The following is a 21,679-nucleotide window of genomic DNA, read 5'->3' as shown; positions in this document are numbered from 1 at the left end:
TAGACTATTTCTGACCAACTTGGTGGATGAAAAATGAGTTTTACCAAGACAATAAAAAATTATTTGTCCAAGTTTCAGTGGATATATCACCATTCACCACCGATAAAATGATTAGCGATATTAAGTAATTAAAAATCGTGGAAAACAAATGTGAGAAATGAAGATTTAATCACAGCAACAGCTTTTATGGTAATGAAATGACCAGTGTATTTAATATAATATGGACATGTGAAAGCATATCATTATTGTTAAGTTCAATAAAGACTAAAAGAAAGTGCGGACCTCTCTAATCTACAACTTAGCTATGTTAAAATCACATAGAAATTCACGTTTTTCAGATGCACCAAGAAATGTCGCTACATCTTAAACAACTAAAACATAGGGCACCGAAGGGTGTAACATAATGGTCAATGAAATGGGTTGAGAACCATGTGGTCTTAGTTTCAAATCTCAGCAGAGGTAAAAATGCTTGGTGATTTTTTCTCATATGTCCAAGCTATTATAGATAAAGTTATTCGATACCTGCGCTGATAGGAGGTAGGCTAAAATTTCCTGGACACCACGATTATCAGAAGAAAAAAATAACAAGTATAACATATGTTGGAAGGACAAGTGCATTTAATATGAGCCCTACACCTTCAAGAAAGAAGTAGGAAGTTCCTTCCACCAAGGGAACGAAGTGGAAAATGGCCACTGGCTGCTGTGGGTGGGGAAATGGGGTTTGCCGATATCAAAGGAAAAAAATTTATGGACACATGCATGAGTTGAAATACAATAAATCTTCAATTTCTTCATTTTAACAGAAATGGACCTTCAGTATCTAAAATAATGAGTCAAGTAATTAAAAACTGGAGGCGAACCCCAAAAGTTGAGTTTTGAACTCATAATACGGCTGGGTTTGGGAACTTTAGGATCAAGAACAAAATAAACTAATCTAGTTTGGTTGATGAATTTTCAAATGGAGGCAACCCCCAATCGGCTGGGTTGAAATCAAGTAAAGAACTCAAAACCTGATCAGCAACTTCATGATATGAACTGTCCAACCTTGCATCTGGAACCATAACCACTGACCTGCATGCAGTGCATAAAACCCACGTCAGTTGATGATGATACCCTGACCATGAGCAGAGCTTTTATACATTCGTGTGGAAAACACATTTCCATAATCAAGGCAAAAATTCAGGAACAAAGTAGACAACAACGTGCTATGGAGAAGAGCAAGATCAGTGACTTCATCTAAAGATGCAAGAGAGGCATACAAGATATCTTCAATGAATTCTTGGGTATGCATCAGAATGAAAAGATGCAGGAGCATTTTGCTTTGTTGTACAAACACAGAATTGAATTTCTCTGTCAGTGAGAATGAAAAATAAGGATAAACATAGCAAATAACCTATGTTGCGCGGACTCTCCAAAATACTGCCGCACCCGTGTCGGATTCTCCAAAAATACACTGCTTTTTGGAGAATCCGACACGCACCCGGCATATTTTCGGAGAGTCCGAGCAACATAGCATATAACTGCCCCTCTTTTTGCATCTTCTTCGAGAAAAGTTTCTTTTCTTCTTTTTTTTCCTTTTGCTTCATCATATTTTTGCTGGAAAAAAACATGGTAAGCTGGCAGAAGGTAATCATAACCTTTTTCACAAAAGGAAGGATGGAAGAGCAAAGGAGCAAAAATAAAAGAAAAATTAAAGTGAAAGGAAGTTGAGCACATCTTATTTGGAGCATGGACAATATAATATGGGGTCCCAACATCGGATGAAACAAGAATTGGGTAGGCCCGGCTCTGATACCATGTGAAAGAATTGGACCTTGGACCTAACTCAGCCCCGAAAGTTAGCTCATGTGGTGAGAATTGCCCAATGCCATATAAAGAGACCACGAAAACCTCATCCCACCAATGTGGGAACTCAACAGTAATAATAGTAGGAAACAAAGGTGAGAAAGTTCAAAGGTTATGAAAATGGTTAACACTCCACACTTAAGACATCTGAATATATCAAATTAAAACAAGAAAAAAAAAAGATAGCCTTATAATAGATAAAACAGGAAACTCCATTAGAAACTAATTTGAAAAGACAAAAACCAGAGAAACGCCAAAAAGGAACCATGTTACAAGGACTCTGGTGATCACTATTAGCCAGATATTTGTGTCTGTATATTTAAGGATGCAAACAAGGACTGCTGTCTATCCATCATGGGTAAAACACTGGAGTTTGCGTGGGTGTCAGAGGAAATTTCAGGGTCCTGGTAAAGCAGCAAACAACTGAGGCAGTTGAGGGCGGAAAAATAATATAAATCTTTTTGCTTATCCGATGACCGTGATGGGGCAGAAAAAGAATTTAAATCAGAAAACAAAATTATAACACGAGGAAGCATCGTCAAACATGATAGGTTCAGAGAGTTTCTTGAAAGTCAAGACAATTCACAATAGGTGAAAGAAAAAAGCAAGATCCTGAAAAAAGAAGGCTTGGAGACCAAGTAAATTGACTTGTCAGACATCCCAAAAACTAGCAGCTAGATGAAACCAGTGTCGTCAGTGCAATAGAAAGATATATAAAAGGTAACCTTGTTTGCTATACTGAGCACGTAGCTCAGACATGGAGAACCATACCAAAATCATATTGTTCCCTCGATAAATTTTAACTAGGTGTTATCTTCAAGAGATTTACACCTTCTATGAGTTAATCAACTAAACATAATCTCAGTGCCAAATTAGTGAGAGATATATATTTAGACGAGTGACCATGCTCATAAAATCAATCAGTGTAACCTTTTGTAATGACCCGGACGGTCATTTTGTGTATTGTAGCCCCATTTCCCTATTTATTGCGTCTTCTATGTTCTTTTGTGGTTATGTGGCTTGTCGGGGTGGTTGGTTTGGTTTCGGGGAAGTGTTGGAGTGAATTGGGACACTTAGTCCCAAGGTTGGAAGCTTAAGTGGAAAGAGTTGACCGGATTTTGACTTTTGTGTAGACGACTCCGGACTGGTATTTTGATGATTCCAATAGTTTTGTATGGTAATTATGGACTTAGGCGTATGTCCGGATGTTGATTTGGAAGTCCGCAGTTGATTTGGTGTTTTTTGGCGATGTTGGAAAGTTGAAGGTTTGGAAGATTGAGAGGTTTGATCGGGAGTTGACTTTGTTGATTTCGGGTTTGGATTTTGGTTTCGAGAGTTGGAATAGGTTCGCTGTGTCATTTAGGACTTGCATGGAAAATTTGAGGTAATTCGAAAATTGAGGTATTTGGAGTTGATTTGATATGGTTCGGCATGAGTTTTAGAAGTTAAAAGTTCATTAGTTTCATTAGGCTTGAATTGAGGTACGATTCGTGGTTTTGGTATTTTTTGATGTGATTTGAGGCTTCGAGTAAGTTCGTATTGTGTTTTAAGACATGTTGGTATGTTTGGATGGGGTCCGGGGGGTCTCGGATGTGTTTCGTATGGGTTTCGGACCATTTCTCCATGTTCTGGCATAGCTGATCCTAATGTCTGATTTTCTTCTTCGCGATCACGGAAGGGTTGTCGCGATCGCGTAGTTTATTTTTGGAAGGCAGGCGGGTTGTTCTTCACGTTCGCGAAGTGGTAATCGCGTTCGCGATAGTTTGGTATGCAGTAGCCTTCACAATCGCGTTGCGGTCGTCGCGTTTGCGTAGAAGGTAGGCTGGCTGGGGGCATCTGGTTGTAAGCCTTTGCAGTCGCGAAGCTATACCCGTATTCGCGTAGTGTCAGGTTGTGTTGTGCTTCGTGTTCGCGTCCTTGGCTTCGTGTTCGCGTAGGGTCTTTTGAGGAGCGGAAAGTTTGTTCTTCGCGATCGCGAAGATGTGGCCGCGATCGCGAAGGGTATGCCTGGGCAGAATGTTTTAAATACCCTATTTCGAGGGTATGGTTATTATATCACACTTTGGGTTAGAGAACTCGATTTTGGGCGATTTTGGAGAGGATTGTCACGATTTGGATTGAGGTAAGTATTTTTTACTCGGATTTGTTATTATTTCATGATTCCATCTTTATTTTTAGCATTTAATTAGTGACTTAAAGTGAAGAAATTGGGGATTTTAGTAAAAACTTTCCTATAGTATAAAATAAGGATTTGAAGGACGATTTTGAGGTCGAAATTGGATGAAATTGGAATGGTTGAACTCGTAATTGAATGGATGTTTAGAATTTGTAAGTTTGACCGGGTTCCGGGGTGCGGGCCTGGAGTTGACTTTTTGGGTTGACTTTTTGATTTTGATGAAGATCGAAACTTTATTGTTCGAAGTTATTTCCTAGGGCATTATTTGTGATATTAAGTTGTTTGTGACTAGATTCGAGTCGTTCAGAGGCCGATTCGCGTGGGAAGGGCTTTTTGGAGTATTGAGTCTTGCGTTTTGAGGTAAGTAACATATCTAAACTTGGATTTTAGGGTATTTAACCATGGGAACTATGTTATATGAAAGGTATTGGGGTGACGTACGCGCTAGGTGACGGGCGTGTGTGTGCGCACCAGTGTGTTCATGATTTGAGGTGGCTTTTAGACTATTATGGGATTGGTTTGCTATCGTGCCTCGTCCTACCCATGTTTCTAAACATGTATGATCATTTGAGTTGTGATTTATGTTAGAAATCATGTCTAGACTATGTGCTATTTGTTTGAGACCCGATAGGGCTATTCTTGCTGTTTCTGAGTTATTTGCCTTAATTGTATACATGCTCTTAGTCATGATGCTATATCCGTGTATGATATATCTGCCTCGGTACTTTCTTATTTGATTCTTCACATGTTGCTGATGCCTCATATGTGTAACAATGTTGAATTGAATACTGTGAGATATGGTGAAGTGAGACTTGACCAGTTGATGACTGAGATTGGGCCATAGAGCCGATTGGTATTGATTTTGAGGTGACGCGTACGCCACGCTCATATTGAGCTACGTGTTAATGATTTGGGGCGACGCGTGCATCAGGCCTCACTATTGGGCTATATGGTTAGATTAGCGCTTAGGCAAGATCCGTCCCTCCGAAGTCTGACATGCCTGCAGTGAGCGCAAGCACAGTGTTTTATATACGTGCTTGCTGATGGGCAGCTATGCCACGCGCCCGTACAGTGCTAAGTGTTGATGTGTGGTTAATCTTAATGGTTTCACTGTGATATTGTTGATTTGACATGTATATTTGACATGTAGGCATAGAGATGTACCTGTCTCATGCTAGCCGGTAAATGAAGTATCTTATCCGCGTTGGGCTTAAATTGTTATACTTGGAAAGCATGCCTAAATTTCTGAAATGTGATCAAGCTGAACATAATATCATTGAGTTACCAACTTCTACTGTTTCTGAACTATTACTGATTATTGATATTGGTCTCTAGCTGTTGTTTCTGAGCTCGTCACTGCTTTCAGCCCAAAGTTAGTGTTGTTACTTATTGAGTACATGGGATCGGTTGTACTCATACTACATTCTGCACTTCGTGTGCAAATCCAGATACTTCCGGACGAGGTTATCTCCAGTGTTTTGTTGCTACCAGCTTTTGCGAGACTATGAGGTAGTTCTCTTTCATTATTTCTATTATTATTGTTTTACAATTCAGACAGTTGTATTGAGAATTTGGCCTTGTATTTTGATACTCAGTAGTGCTCATGTACTCATTGACACCAGATCTTTAGGATGGTTGTAGCAGTATTGTGGTTGTTTTCATAAGATATTTCATGATATTTCCATTATTGAGCTTATTAAACCGTGTTTATCCAAATTCGTTGTGTTTGTGTCACTGATGGCTTGCCTAGCAAGTAGTGCTAGGCGTCGTTACGGCTTCGGTGGGAGTTGGGTCATGAGACCTTTTGTACAGGATCTCAAGTACATAAGTCGAATGGAAAAACTATCCTAGTAAGAGCTACTAAGGCAAAAATACACATGACAAAATATAAGAAATGCACTTGTGCAAACATTTAATGGGAAGTGCATGGGGGTTAGTATCAGTAAACTCCTTAAACCATGAAAGAAGAAGTGCAATGAAGTTTAATTTTAATTGAAGCACTTAACTGAAAAGCAATAGCGTAGCTCTTTCAAGCTATCTGAAGAAAATTAAAAACATATCAGCAAACATTAAAGTTCTGGGTGATAGGCTTACATTCCAGCATTCTTGGCTGCAAGGACACCTGAGGGCGCATCTTCAAATACAAGAATCCTCTGTGGATCTACTGGTCCACCCTGTCCATGTTAAACTTTAAATATACAGCTCATAGGCATCCATGATATATCAGACTTTAATTATACCGACCATACTTCTAACTTTCCATTATCTGAAGGACTCAATTCTAGTTTTACTAATTAAATCTAACAACCTCAGCCCTGGTAACCAAATCGGTGTCAATTTACATTCTTTATTCCATGAAAGCTTGTACAATCAAAAAAAGTAGTCTTTTGTCTAATCCAGGGAACAAATTAAAGTTGCTTTTTTGTAGTCAAACGTACTAGTTTCCATCATGAATCTTTTAGATGTTGTACTCTTTCTGCTTCAAATTGAGCACCCACCTTCTAATTTTAGTTCATCCCAAAATAGTGGACTTCCTAAAAAGAGAACTATATAAACATACTATACCATAATGGGGCCCATTTTTTGCTCCTACACATATAAATAGACCTAAAAACGCCACTTTTGACACACTTTAGACCTAGGGAGAGCACAGAGCCGCCGTGGAGACCGAGAAGAGACCGACTTTTGACACACTTTCGACCTAAGGAAGCAAGAACACACTAGGAGCAGGCGGAGAATTCTTCGATGAGTTTTTCACTTCCTTCTTCCTATTTACATTATTGGTTATGAATTCTAGTATTGTAGTTTTGCATACTATTATGAATAGCTAATTTGTTATCTAGGGTTTTGATGGAACATATTGGAGGATGATTTTCCTGTTACGCTAACATAGATTTGTTGTAGCTTTTTCTCTATTTGTTCAACTACGTTTATATTGTGGTTGGTTGAAGAGCTCTCAATCGACTGTGCCTATTTAGTGTGTATTACTCGGGAGAGAGTGCATATTTAGGTAATTGTTGAACAACATCACTCCTAACGTATATGAGGGACCAATACGGAGGATTTAAAGGTGGGATTAGGGATAACGAAACCTTGGTACGATCCGAGTGAGCCGCACTTAATGCCAGCTAGCGTAATTCGGGAGAATATGTCTAGTAAATGTGGTAGTTACTCGGGAGAGAATTACAACACTCAGAGCACTCATGATCGGTAGAGAATACTTAGGCAAATTTATAGGAAACGTAGTGGAAAGGATTCCGACAATTGGAAATCATAATCCTAGACCTCCTTAATCTTTTCTCCAACCCGTAGTATCTTTAGTTGTTAATCTACTACTTTAATTATTTAGTTAATTAGATATAAGAATCTTAATATTTATAACTTAGGAATTGTTCGAACTTATCTTCTTAGTGATAGTCAACAACTGTAGCTAAGTCTTAATTCTCTATGGGATTCGACTCCGGACTTGTAAACCGGATTATATTTGCAACGACCGCTTAGTCCTTTTTATAAGGCATAGTTGGGCGTGATCAAGAATCTTCTTCTACATGAATAGCCTTTTTTTTCAAAAGAAGTGTTTTTTTTTCAAAGTTGAAGTGCTTGGCCAAGCTTTTAGAACGAAAAAAAATGGTTTTGGATAGAAACAGAAACAATATTGGAGAAGCAGAAAAAAGTAGCTTCTGTCTAAAAGCACTTTTTTTAAAAATATTTTTTTAGAAAAATACACTTAGAAGTACTTTTTTAAAGCTTGGTCAAACACTAGGTAGGGGTAAGGTCTGCGTACACACTACCCTCCCAAACCCCACGGTGTGGGGTAATACTAGGTATGTTGTTGTTGTTGGTCAAACACTAATTGCTGCTCAGAAGTGCTTTTCAAATCAACTAACCAAACACAAACTGATTTTCATCAAAAGTACTTTTGAGAAAAGCACTTTTGGAAAAAAACGCTTCTCAAAATAAGCTATTTTTTAAGCTTGGCCAAACAGGCTAGTATGCTAGCAGAGATAACCTTAGAATATTTGTCTTCTCAGTTTCAGCAATTTATGACATCTCAAGGAATTTTTCATCAGACATCTTGTCCTTATACTCCTCAGCAGAATGGGATTGCAGAGAGAAAGAATAGGAACCTCATTGAGACTGCTCGCACACTTCTCATTCAGTCCTATGTTCCGTTGCATTTTTGGGACGTGCAGTTCTCACAGCTTGTTACTTGATTAATCGGATGTCTTCATCTCCTACTCAGAATCAAGTCTCATATTCAGTATTGTTCCCCGAGTCACCTTTATACTCTCTTCCCCCTCGTGTGTTTGGGAGCACATATTTCGTTCATAACTTAGCCCCTGAGAAAGATAAGTTAGCTCCTCGTGCTCTTATGTCAGCTGATGTCACATTTTCTGAGTCTCGTCCTTTCTTTACCTCTTCTGATCATATTGATATATCTGAGGTCTTACCTATACCTACTTTTGAGTAGTCTACTATTGCTTCTCCAATATCCCCAATCACTGAAGTCTTACCCATACCGACTTTTAAGGAGTCTACTGTTGCTTCTCCAATATCCCAGTTGCAAGAACACCACTCTTGACTTATCACCGTCATCCTCGTCCAAAATCACGCCCCGCTGATTCACGTCCTGCACCTTACCCTGCTCCTACTCGGACTTGTCTCCTCCTAGTCCACCGATTGCACTTCGAAAAGGTATACGTTCCACATTTAATCTTAATCCCTATTATATCGGTTTAAGTTATCATTGTCTTTCATCACCCCGTTATGCGTTTGTATCGTCTTTGTCCTCTGTTTCCATCCCTAAGTCTAAAGGTGAAGCACTATCTCATCCAGAATGGCGACAAGCTATGATTAACAAGATGTCTGTTTCATATACGAGGGAGCTTGTTCCTCTTTCTTCAGGTAAATCTACCGTTGGTTATCGTTAGGTATATGCAGTCAAAGTTGGTCCAGATGGCCAGTGTTGATCGACTTAATGTCCGTCTTGTTGTCAAAGGGTATACTCAAATATTTAGGCCGATTACAATGATACTCTCTCTCCCGTGGATAAAATAGTATCAGTCCGCCTTTTTATATCCATGGTTGTTGCTCGCCATTGGCCTCTCTATCAGTTGGACATTAAGAATGTTTTTCTTCACGCTGACCTTGGGGATGAAGTTTATATGGAGCAACCACCTGGTTTTGTTGCTAGGGGGGGGGGGGGTCTAGCAGCCTTGTATGTCGGTTGCGTCATTCACTCTATGGTCTAAACAGTCTCCTCGAGCCTGGTTTGCTAAGTTCTGCACAATTACTCAAGGAGTTTGGCATCACTCGTAGTGAAGCTGATCACTATGTGTTTTATCGGCATTCTGCTTCAAATCTCTATATTTATCTAGTGGTTTATATTGACAATATTGGTATTACCGGCAATGATCAGGATGGTACTACTAAGTTGAAGCAACAATCTCTTTCAGCACTTTCAAACTAAGGATCTGGGCAGATTAAATTACTTTCTGGGTATTGAGGTCGCTCGGTCTAGCTCAGGTATTGCGATCTCACGACGGAAATATGCCTTAGACATTCTTGAGGAGACAGGAATGACGGGTTGTAGACCTGTCCGAATTCTAAACTTCTGCCTGGACAAGGGGAGCCATTTAGTGATCCTGCAAGATATAGGCATCTGGTTGGTAAATTAAATTGCCTCAAACTGACTAGAGCTAACATTTCCTTACCTGTGAGTGTTGTGAGTCAGTTTATGGATTCTCCCTGTGATAGTCATTGGTATGTAATTGTCTGCATTCTTCGGCATATAAAATCAGCTCCAGCCAAAGGATTATTATTTGAGAATCGAGGCCACAAGCAGATCGTTGGATATTCAGATGCTGATTGGGCAGGATCACCTTATGATACACGTTCTACGTATGGATATTGTTTTTTAGTAGGAGGTAAATTTGGTCTTTTGGAAGATCAAGTAACAGAACGTGGTTGCTCGGTCTAGTGCGGAAGCAGAAGATCAAGCAATGGCTATGGCAACATGTGAGCTAGTTTGGATCAAACAATTGCTCCAGGAGTTGAAATTTGGTGAGATCGGCCAGATGGAACTTGTGTGTGATAAACTGATAATCAAGATGTCCTTCATATTGCATAAAATCCGGTGTTCCATGAGAGAACTAAATACATTGAGATTGACTATCACTTCGTCATAGAAAAGACACTCTCTGACATATTGCTACAAAGTTTGTGAAGTCGAATAATCAACTTGCAGATATTTTCACCAAGTCTCTCACCGGTCCTCGTATTAGTTACATATGTAACAAGCTCGGTACATGATGTGGATGCACCGGCTATAAATAGGGCTATTATAAAACACTTAATAGAATATCAATAATATTTTCTCCTGTGTTTTCTCACAAGTACATTAAAAGTGATGGAGATAATTTGTCACAATGCTACATCCTAAGATAAATTATAGTCTTTACATTTTTAGTTGGGAGCTAGCAATTAAAGATGATAATGTGTTGATCATAGTGTCAGTGCGAATAGATTACAGAGTAAAATTTAAATCTCGAAAGAATTAGATTATGATGAAGCTTGATATAAGAACTAAGCCAACGGTAACACGTACATTTGAAAAGTTTAGTAGGTAAATTATCGGTTAGACAAGGTTTGTGTACTACAAGATTGACCCAGAGCTTAGATTAGTGTCATAGCTATGAGATCTCTCAGATTATGTCAACGGAAAAGGGCCACATTTGTCCCTCTACTATCGAAAATAAGCTATACCCTCCGTTTCAGTTTCATAATGATACACTTATTGTTATACTTTTGAGTTTATTTTACCCCTTATCCGTTGAATCCCTCTTCTAAACTTGAAAATAACATGTGGCAAGCCCTGATTGAACTAAAATAATCCGCTCCACTTTTAACTAAACCCAACCCGACCCAGCTTATTTACCCACCCATTCGAATCCCCCTAAATGCCCTCATTCTCTGATTCTCTGCCTTCACCCCTCAGCACTCTTAGCAACTCCAAAGCCATTGCCTTTGCTTTGTTGTTTCCATTAATAGGTACAGTGACAAGTTCAGGGATGACTCATTCATCCATCACCGGTTGACAATATTGAACCTTTTGAGAGCATAAAGAAAGAAGAAAAGCCACTGCATGCTCCTGGTCATTGCGATTGTAACGTTAGAGAAGTTTAACAAGTGAGGCAATGCATCCATCCATTTCAGCTATCGCAATTCTAGCATCTTCATTGATGCATAAGTTTTGCAAAATAATAACACAATCTCTTTCAAGAGCTCTATCCTCAAGAAAAGGAACCAACTCGGGAAACAAATCCGAAGGTACAATGAAGGAACCAATTTTGCTACTTTTTGACATGTCACATAATAATTTGATGGCTGATGCCTGCAATTCCCTTCCGTGGGCCCTGATTGAGGGTTGGTCTATTTAGACTGAGAATGAGGGAATGAGGGGATTTAGGGGGGTTCAGATGGGTAAGTAAATAAGTTGGGTCGGTTTGGATTTAATTAAGGGAAAAGGTTCAAATTTAACCCTCTACTTTTGAATATTATCTACATTTAACCTCCGTTATACTATCCGGCCAAATTTACCCCTACCATCAACAAACTTTTAAAAATTACTCCTCAGTCCGTCATGCGACCCAGAATCTTCCAAATCATTTTAGTTAAGTCACTTATTCTTCTTGATCCACTATTTTCAAAATAGTTGGCATTTACCTGCTTTCTTAATTGGAAAAAAGAAATAAGAGAAAGAAATATTAAAATAATGCAGCGGTTAGTAAACAAAGTATAGTAAATTGAAGAATCTAAATTAGGTAGCTTGTCTAAATTTCAAAGTATTTACAACACCCCAGCTTTAATGAATTCGTTCCACCAAAGGTATGAAGACTTTGCAAGTATTAGTGATAGAAGTTGAAGTTCCATGGAGATTTTGCATTGCCGAATTCAACTTTGCTTTAATCAAATGCCTATGCGTTGTGCACTCTAAAGTTAATCGACCGAACTCTATACTAACTAGACAATTACAAAATATATTCGAATATACACGTACATACATGATGAGCAGTCGCATATAATACATAATAATGGACCCATAGAAATTTGTTGTGTGTATATGGTAGAAAAATTATAAAAATTTTAAATCAGTTCCAAAATCATTATCACAAGAAGGGAAGTGGGTGTGATGGTAACTAAAAACATCCATGAATAATTTGTGTAGTTGAATACCTTTAGCATTCACATTAATAATATTTCTGAAAATAGTGGATCAAGATGAAGAAGGGGAGCCTTGGCGTAACTGGTAAAGTTGCTGCCATGTGACCAGGAGGTCACGGGTCCAAGCCGTGAAAACAGCCTCTTGGAGAAATGCAGGGTAAGGCTGCGTACAATAGACCCTTGTGGTCCGGTCTCTTCCCCGGACCCCGCACATAGCGGGAGCTTAGTGCACCGGGCTGCCCTTTAGTGGATCAAGATGAAGAACAAGTGATTTAAATAAAAGGGATATGGGAGATTTTGGGTTACTTAACGGACTAAGGGGTAATTTTTAAAAGCTTACACATGGTAAGGGTAAATTTGGCAGAATAGTATAACGGTAAGGGTAAATTTAGCCGAATAGTATAACGGAGGTTAAATGTAGACAACATCCGAAAGTAGAGGGGTAAATTTGGACCTTTTCCCTCTAATTAAAAGTGGGGCGGATTATTTTAGTTCAATCAGGGCTTGCCACGTGTTATTTTCAAGTTTAGAAGTGGGATTTAACGGATAAGGGGTAAAATAAACTCAAAAGTATAACAGTAAGTGTATCTTTGTTATGAAACTGAAACAGATGGTAAATATAGCTTATTTGCTATGGTAGAGGGGCAAATCTGGCCCTTTTCCGTTATGTCAATCTACAGGAAAAGCAATATTTTTTTAAAACAATAGTCCTCTGAGAAATAAAAATACATCAAAGTTAATCAGAAAACTACCTCAAATCTGTTTGCAGCTGCAAGGAATATATCAGGTGATGGCTTTCCTTGTTTAACTTCTGGATCATCACCGCGAACGATATGATGCATCAGTGAAAAAAGTTCACCATGTCTTTGAGTTTTCAAGTCAAAATGCCGTGTGTGTGTACTGAAAATGCATTTATATTAGTTCACTTATTGCATCTTACTTCTTAAAACATTATTTTAGCTTATGCAGAATGTAAGGCTACTTGCTATACTAATTGCGCCACCAACATTAAACTTTCTAAAGAACAAAACCAAAAGAAGATGTCATACCCCGTAGCAACACAAATTGGTATTCCATTTGCATGAAGGTGATGAATCAGGCGGCTGGACCCTGTAACAGGACAAAACGTTAAAAGATGCAAAGAGACTCGTGTATACTAATCTAATTTTGCATTAAACAAAATCAAAAGACTGAAATAAACAGTATGTACAATGTATATGCAAGTCAAGTTTCATACTTGATAGCCACTCTACTTCAGAGATAACTGTTCTAAAATTACATTACTAGACACAAGGAACTTGAAAAAACTATTATCCTAGAGGATGTTGGACAAGATTTACAAGAAAGGAGATAAGGAATCAGATTTAAGATCATGGGTGTAATTCTTCCAAGCAATTCTCAAGTTGCTATGCAGCTTTACTCACACAAGCTATAAATGTTTAATTTCAATCCTTTTGATAAGATTGAATTACTTAATTTGTCCCACGCAGACAGTGCTTTCTACATTTTACATAGGGACCTCTACAAATGGTGAATTTTTTGGAAGGAGTTAACAGATGCACAATACACAAAATGAATAGTCAAACTAACCATTTGCCATTGTGATGGTTGGAGCAGAAAGAAACCACTGCAAATCATTTCTCATGCTGGCAGAAATGTTCTAACTTTGAAGAGTGTACTACAAGAGGGTAACAGAAGCCTTTTCCTTGAATAACTAGGAAATCATATGCTCAATTTCACTTAAATATAGAATTTTCTTTTATAATTTTTTTTGATAATAGTGGTATCGAGGGCAGCTTGCATGCACCTCCACTAAATCAATCCAGTACCTATCATCTCCAACTAGCACATGTACCAGATAGCTCTAGCCACCAAGACTTTAGGCAAATTGGAAGTTTCATCCAGGGTCGCCTCTGCTGAGATTCGAATATAATTGATCAAGGTTGTTACTCCAGCTCCCAACCACTAGGCCATCCTCTGGCGACAGTTCCAAGGCTTTGAAATGCAAAATAAAGCAAAAATGTTATAAGGGAAGCTTTTATTTGGCATCTACGGTTACCTATCCCTGCATATTACCCGCTTCTTTTGGGTGATGAAAAGAAATGCAGAGCTATTTCCATCAAGTAAAGCACAGCCTCTCCAGAATATTAAACTCAGCTAAAGTTATCCCCTATTGGTAGAAGTTCATCGTGAAATATCATATAAGTTAGGCCCCATTAGCCGGCAAAGATAGAGATAAAGAGAAAGGATTGAAACCCCATTAGCAGCTTGTATGTTCAGGCAATATGGGTGTCTCATCCTTAAGAACTGGTTATTCCCTTAGCAAAACTTGGATAAAGTTGATTGCTATAAAGTAGCTTGCTTTGTATGGTTAGTTTCTAAGACGGCATGTCTGACTCAAGAAAACTTGAAGAGAAAGGGCTTCAAGTTATGCTCTAGATGCTTTTGTATGTGGGAAGGAGTCTGAGACCATCAACCACCTTTTCATTCACTGTCGACTCACTGACTAGCTGTGGCAATTGTTTCTCAGTATGAAAAGAATTAAGTGGGTTATGCCTAAGTCCACAGGAGATCTGCAAAAATGTTGAAACAATATGGGAGGTACAGTGAAGCATAAGAGAAGATGGAGCTCAATTCCAGCATGGGTATGGTGGACAGTATGGATGGAAAGGAACTTAGGTGTTTTGAAGGAAATGCAGCCCTTTACAGAAAGTTAAGATGAACTGTATGATGCCATTTTATTTTTGGTGTAAAGAAGAACTTCTGGAAGATGTAGAGGCTTTAGCAGATATCATTGGATCCTTGTAAGACCTTTTAGGGTCTCTTTTTGATGATCTTTTTGCTCTGTATATACGGCTTCAACACAGCCTTTTACCTTTCACAAAAATAAGCATTAAACCAGAAGATCTCGTCTTGTTTCAAGAGAGATTCGTGAGAACGCGACCCCCTGCCTTTTCTCTTTCACAAATTTCACAAATAGGAAGTTTAAAATCCGACTTGAATATTGAAGGGAACACCAGATATAATACAAAAAATTTCCACCTGTCCCTACTTGTCTATTTAGCACAATTCAAAACTTAATTTCACATCGTTTGGATCAACTTCTTTTATATAACGGTGGTGTCCAGTCTAGCTTGCGCACACCTCGACAGTTCTAACTATCACTTCAAAGTATCTTTTTCATGCTAAAAGATAAAAAATACATTCACACGGTTTTCACCTGAAGCTAAAACCTGAAATTTGTGCCATATACTGGTTGAGAAAATGGAAAACTAAATGTGAGAAGAACTAGGAGGAAACCCAGAGTTTTCTGGAAACAGAAGATTTCTTTAGTAACTAAAAAGAAAAATGGCTCTTTCAGTCACATCTCATGACGGAAGGGGTTATTGGAAAATCAATAGATAGATAAAAATGAAGGAATGATGTAACAGTCAGAAGAAACAAAACGATGATTACTGAAGCTAAACTCAAAAGTAACTTTGCAGAGAAAATTTGCAGAAGGGACCATCAAAGGGAACTAGGTCAAAAAGGAAGGTGGCTACTCCATGCCATTTTAAGACAAATAACCAATCCCATAAACGTCTGCTACTCTTATGTAGAACACTGAGGAAGGGTGAGAAACCTGAAACTTGAGAAAGGAATAAAGAAGAAGAATCTGCCACTAGTGCTTAAACTTGTACCTGGCATGAGGTCACTTGTGGGGAACATTTTCTGCAACATTTCCTCTCTTTCTACAAGAAAATCTTCAGCTGTAAGTGAATCACTTATTCCTGTCTCTTCAACAAAGACCCTGGCAGCCTCTATCGCCTTCTTCCCCATCATCTTTGCCTTGAGTGACCAATCAAAAGTCTTATTATACCTAGCAAGTATAATCTCCTGGACCTCCGTATAGAATTTCTCTGTGTCTGATACACAAAAGAAAAGCAACACATAAGCTAGTCAACCAAGACTTGAATTCAAGTAGCAACTATTCAACTACACAAAGATTTCCTTGTTTCTTTCCAATAGAATCCAACAAACAGGAAAAGCCTGGTATATCAATCTCCCCTTGGATCCCCCAAGTTAACAATCTATCCTCACCCATTCTTCCCATTATTTAGAAGCTCTCTTTTTTTCAAAGAAACAGACTGGAGTGTCCTAATATATCACATGATGTAAAAAACATTAAATCCAAATCAAATAAAAAGCCATGCAATGTCCGTTGTGGTTAAACCACATACATATACCCAAGGGGCATAACAGATTTGGCTGTGTAAATTTGTTCTATGGTTATTTAAGTTATATAACCTGGGTAACAAAAGAAAACCCAAAATAACAAACTCTTGGATTGAAAAAGTAAATGACCTCACTAAAAATCAAATGAAACGGTACATGGATCCTTTTTCTAAACTTCAAGATCACCTATAAGAAATAAACATCAATCTTACTGTTGCACTGAGAGAACGGGAGACTAGATTTTTTTCTTTGGTTGACAAAGAGGGAACTAAATTCTTTTTGACATTTATAAATCTCAAAGCGCAACAAGCTTTCTAGCGTATAAGAGTTTGTTGAGTTGTCCCATATCGTTGGGATGTGGAATATTTGCTCACCTTATATGGTCCTGTGCAATCCTCACTTCATGAGATTGTACACCTCTAAGAAAAGTAGAAGATAAAATAATGCATGGTAGAGGAGACTTTCTCTAACTATCCTGTTGCTAATGTCTCCACTACAGATGCACACCAGTGTAAGGTTTCTAGTGAAATAAGAATCATACCAGCGTATAGGCAGTGAGTAATATGTCATTAAAACAAAGAAAGCAAGTCTTTTTCTGCAATGGTAGCATGCTCTCAGAACCACCAAAGCTCGGTAATTTACTCTTCATTCCTTTTAATTAGGGGGAAATATAATCAAAGAGCTAGAAAGGCCATTTTGTTTTCTTTGATAGGTGAGAAATGTCTTAGTCTTGAGCTATGTTGCTTGGACTCTCCGAAAATGTCGCCGGGTGCGTGTCGGATCCTCCAATGGTAGTGCATTTTTTAAGGATCTGACACGGGTACGGCAACACTTTGGAGAGTCCCCACAACATAGGTCTTGAGTAACTTACGTGCCAGATATGTGATGTTACATCAGAAAGACATAGAAATACAAATTCCTATACATGCTTGAGGAACACACTTATTATACCATCTCCATTAGAATGTTTAGTGGCTTAATTTACCTATAGAAAACAACAACAACAATAACAACAACAACCAAATATATCCTACTAGTGGGGTCTGGGGAGGGTAGTGTGTACGCAGACCTTACCCCTACTCTGGGGTAGAGAGACTGTTTCCGATAGACCCTCGGCATCCGTCCCTCTAAGAACTCCCCACCTTGCTCTTGGGGTGACTCGAACTCACAACCTCTTGGTTGGAAATGGAGGGTGCTCACCACTACAGCAACCCACTCTTGTCGGTAAATTTACCTAGAGAGAAAAGTAGTAATAAATCTTGACTAATCTTCTCTGCATAAGAAATGGCCTAATGGTCACAAGGTTTCACTTAAAGAGACTAGATATTGTAGAGTTGTTCACATATCACTTATCATTGACAACTTGTGGTATCAATAAGAAAGGCCAACTTCAGAATTCCAAATCAAATAAGGCCCTCAAGCAGCGGCTGATTGTTTTGTTGCACCGCATGCGCTCAATATTCTCCCACGAATGAAACTTTACCCTTCAAAAGCTTTTCTAAATTTTTAAAAACGCCTTAAGGAATTACTTCTGTCCCCTCCAACCCCTAAGATATTTATTCAGAAGTTCCGCTAAGTATTGTCAAATAGATGAGCTTCCCTACCCTATTTTTACAAATCCTGAGTCTATCACAGCTAACAAGGTATAACATCAAAAGCACAGTATTCAACCTCTTCTTTTCAATCATAATCATATTCTCTATTATGGATTTTTTACCTCATTCTATACAAGACCCTCCTATCTCTTTCTTTTGTGAGCTCTGGTTATGGAAGATGTTGCATCTGGGATTGATGCAACTAGAAATGATTTGACAACTTATAGATGACAATTAGGACAATGACGAACTTGCATTTGTAGTTCACTAAATTTACACTAACTTTCACTGACAAATGCAACTTCGTCGCCGTGTCTACAAGTCATTAAATCATTACCAATTGCACCAATCCTAAATGCAACATCTTCCATAACCAGAGCTCACAAAAGGAAGAAATAAGAGGGCCTATGTAGATTGTGGTCAGAAATCAATATTAGAAAGTATGATTAAGACTGATTATGATTTAAAATAAGGGTAGAACATATCACACTCAAATTTTTAACTTCACATCCCAAAAAGGGCAGCCTGGTGCACTAAGCTCCCGCTATGCACGGGGTCCGGGAAGGGCCGGACCACAAGGGCCTATAGTAATAATCACATCCCCAATGATCACAAATTTTACGACATCCAAAGAACAGACAATTTAAGCAAACGATTGCATACCAAGGGTATACCAACCCTTGAAAAACTACTTATAGGAAATTCCCACAAGCACATTACCAGTTATTGGCAAAATGGGCAATTGGGTCAAGAAACAGTGGGCATTGCATTCTTAAGTCATCCAGATTTGCAAAATAGAATGGAACTATAGTAAATCTAGTAGGAAAGATCTTATACAGAATGATATATACACATATATACCTAGAAGAAGGCCGTCCATGTCAAAGATTACGTGAGTGGTTGAGGCTTTTCTTGCAGATGAAGCATCACTGCTGCCCTGATTTGCCATTTTTTGAACAACTTTTAAGCTTCTAGAAGCCCACAACAACCTGCAACCGGATCTGTAAGCTTATTTTTGGTTAGCCTCTCGGCTTAATTTGAAGAAAATGCACTAAAGCAGTACTGATGGGTTTAATTGAGTTTTTAGCGTATTAGCTGGTTGAACAATATTTAGTTGACGTCCCAGGAAAAGATTTAAAAATTCTCTCTCGTTTGGCCATATTAAAAAATTAAAAATATTATTTATTCATGGTATTCAGTTTTAAAAATAAAAAAAATTATAAAAAAGATTCAAGTTCCCAAAAATTGGTTTAGGGCAGTTTTTGAGCAAAAAAATTTTCTTCTACTCACAAAACTTCAACTTTTGTCAAATAAAATACATGTCCAAACACAACTTCAACTTCTAAAAAATATTTTTCAACATAATTTTAAAAACTCTTTTTCCAAGTTTCAATCAAATCTATGTCCAAACGTTAGAAGTTGCAACTTATAAACAAGTATTTATTCCTTTATAGGGTTTGTTTGGTAGGAAATGAAAATATTTTTTATTTTCTGAAAAATAAATATTTAGTAAGTAGGCAAAAAATATAGAGAAATTTTCATAAAGCACTATCTTTTAGTGGTAATTAGCTATCTATAGATACAATTGCTATATTATGGATTGTAGATACGTTTTCTGTTGTCATAAGATGTATTAGATGTATTTAAGCTATTGTATTCATGAATACAGTAGCAAAAATATGTGAATCGGGGAAGTCCAGCTAATCGGTTGTTGTATTCGAGTGTATTCGACTCTATTCATGGCGTGAAACACGGGATTACAGCTGGACAGATTATTGTATTCGACTGTATTCACGGCGTGAAATAGGGGATTACACTGTTTTTAAACGGAAAGTGAATCAATTAACATAATAGACTCCTAATATAACTCAACAAACTCAACATAACACACAAATTTTGTATTTTCAGTTATAAAAAAGATTCTCAACCAAAAAATACCCCAAAAACATAACAATCTTCAGAGAAATTATATAATACATCTAAATACATAAATTATATTAATTAAAAAAAATATGAATACATTCATGGCATATAGCGAGACAGTGAATGCAATAAAATACATAGAATACAGCGGGATACATTTAAATACAATGAAAAAAAAAGACAGTGAATACAATGAAATACATGGAATACAGCGAGATACATTGAATTACAATGAAAAAAATATAATGAATACAATGAAATACATGTAAATACAGCGTGATACGTTGAAAATACATTGAAATATATTAACCGAAATTTTGAGATGGGTGAGAGGAATTTGTCTCGGTTTTAGATGAAGGAGCAGCAAGGGGCGCCGAAACTGCCGCTGAAGATGCCATTTTTGGATCAAGATTGACGAAACCCTAGATGGAATACTACTGGATCGAAATGATTCTGAGTGAGTGGAAAAATAGGAACTGTGTATCGAAACCCTAGTGAAGTAGAGAGAAGAGAGCGTGGGTTCTGGACAAATTGAAATTTGGGAAGGGTGACTAATGGTAGGTGATGTGGGTGAGAGGAATTTTGAGATTGAGCATCGTGTTTTCAGGGAATGGGGGAAGAGAATGGCATGTATCAAAGTAGACAGAGAAAGAAAATAGTGTAACTGAATAGCGTATTTAGTGGCTTAGGGGTAGGAGGTAGGGGTGTACAAAGGAAACCGACAAACCGCACCAACCCGATAATCCGAGTCAAACCAAGAAAAAAAACCCGACTATGGTTTGGTTTGATTTGGTTTGGTGTTCGAGAAAAAAACCCGACCATAATTGGTTTGGTTTGGTTTTAACTAAAGAAAGTCAAACCGAAACCAAAACAACCCGACATTACATATATAGAAATTTTAGATATATTTAATATATAAATATACTTATTGTGATGTAATTTATAAATATTTCTTAAACTTTTTCATAATTTTATCTTTTAAAGTATTATTTCAAGGTTGGACTTAGAACTTTTGAATGTTCCAATAAGTTTTATAGCCATTAATATTAGTAACTTAAATAATGCTTACAAAAGCCCAAACCATAATCAAATCAATACTAATGCTAACAAAAAATATTCAATTCAATACTACGAACGGCAATGTATTGAATATCTATTTTTTGTTTTGCAATAATTTAGATAATTAATACTCCCTTATTAGTCTACTTATTTTAGCATGACTTAGTATTTTCAGGTTATGTTTATTTTTATTATGGTTTTTTAATTAGCAATATTTATAGTACATAATTTTATTATCTTTATTGTTGAATATTTAGGATAATGCTATGATACATCTCATATTTTTTATTATTTTCTTGGAAAATACCTTATATAGTTGTATCTTACTAGGATTAAAGAAATATTTTGTGCACAAGTTATATGTTTTGTGCTACGAAGATTTTACCGGAAAAAACCTCGAAAAACCTGAAAACCCGAGAAAAACCGATATTGAAAAACTCGAGTTTTATTAGTTTGGCTTGGTCTTTAGATTTAATAACCCGACACAATTGGCTTGGTTTGATAATTGCAAAATCCGAACCAACCCGACCTATGTACACCCCTAGTAGGAGGTAACTAAAATTAGATATTTTGCTATAAACATTAAAAGGTATCTACAGAGTATAATTTTTTTAAATGGTATTTATTTAAAATAAATAAGGTG

General features: G+C 37.5%; 1 protein-coding gene across 1 annotated transcript; it reads right to left on the bottom strand.

Moving 5' to 3' along the window:
• Positions 761 to 19,165, bottom strand: LOC109234217 ((DL)-glycerol-3-phosphatase 2). The gene is made up of 6 exons (XM_019400102.1): positions 18,916 to 19,165; positions 15,925 to 16,149; positions 13,294 to 13,354; positions 12,997 to 13,144; positions 6,116 to 6,195; positions 761 to 1,071 (listed from the first exon to the last, which is right to left on the bottom strand). The coding sequence occupies exons 1-6, from the start codon at positions 19,001 to 19,003 to the stop codon at positions 930 to 932; spliced, it is 744 nt and encodes a 247-aa protein (XP_019255647.1). The 5' UTR covers positions 19,004 to 19,165; the 3' UTR covers positions 761 to 929.

This window comes from Nicotiana attenuata, chromosome 11 (genome assembly GCF_001879085.1).
Source record: "Nicotiana attenuata strain UT chromosome 11, NIATTr2, whole genome shotgun sequence".
NCBI classification, from domain to species: Eukaryota; Viridiplantae; Streptophyta; class Magnoliopsida; order Solanales; family Solanaceae; genus Nicotiana; species Nicotiana attenuata.
This window is presented reverse-complemented; position numbering and strand designations above follow the sequence as displayed.

Bases quoted from the DNA above. Each gene is read 5' to 3' on its own strand.
- LOC109234217 (XM_019400102.1), bottom strand. From the start codon at position 19,003: ATGGCAAATCAGGGCAGCAGTGATGCTTCATCTGCAAGAAAAGCCTCA. The intron at 16,150-18,915 runs GTATATATGTGT...TTTGTGTATCAG, and splicing joins CATGGACGGCCTTCTTCTAG to ACACAGAGAAATTCTATACG. The intron at 13,355-15,924 runs GTACAAGTTTAA...GTCCTGTTACAG, and splicing joins CACAAGTGACCTCATGCCAG to GGTCCAGCCGCCTGATTCAT.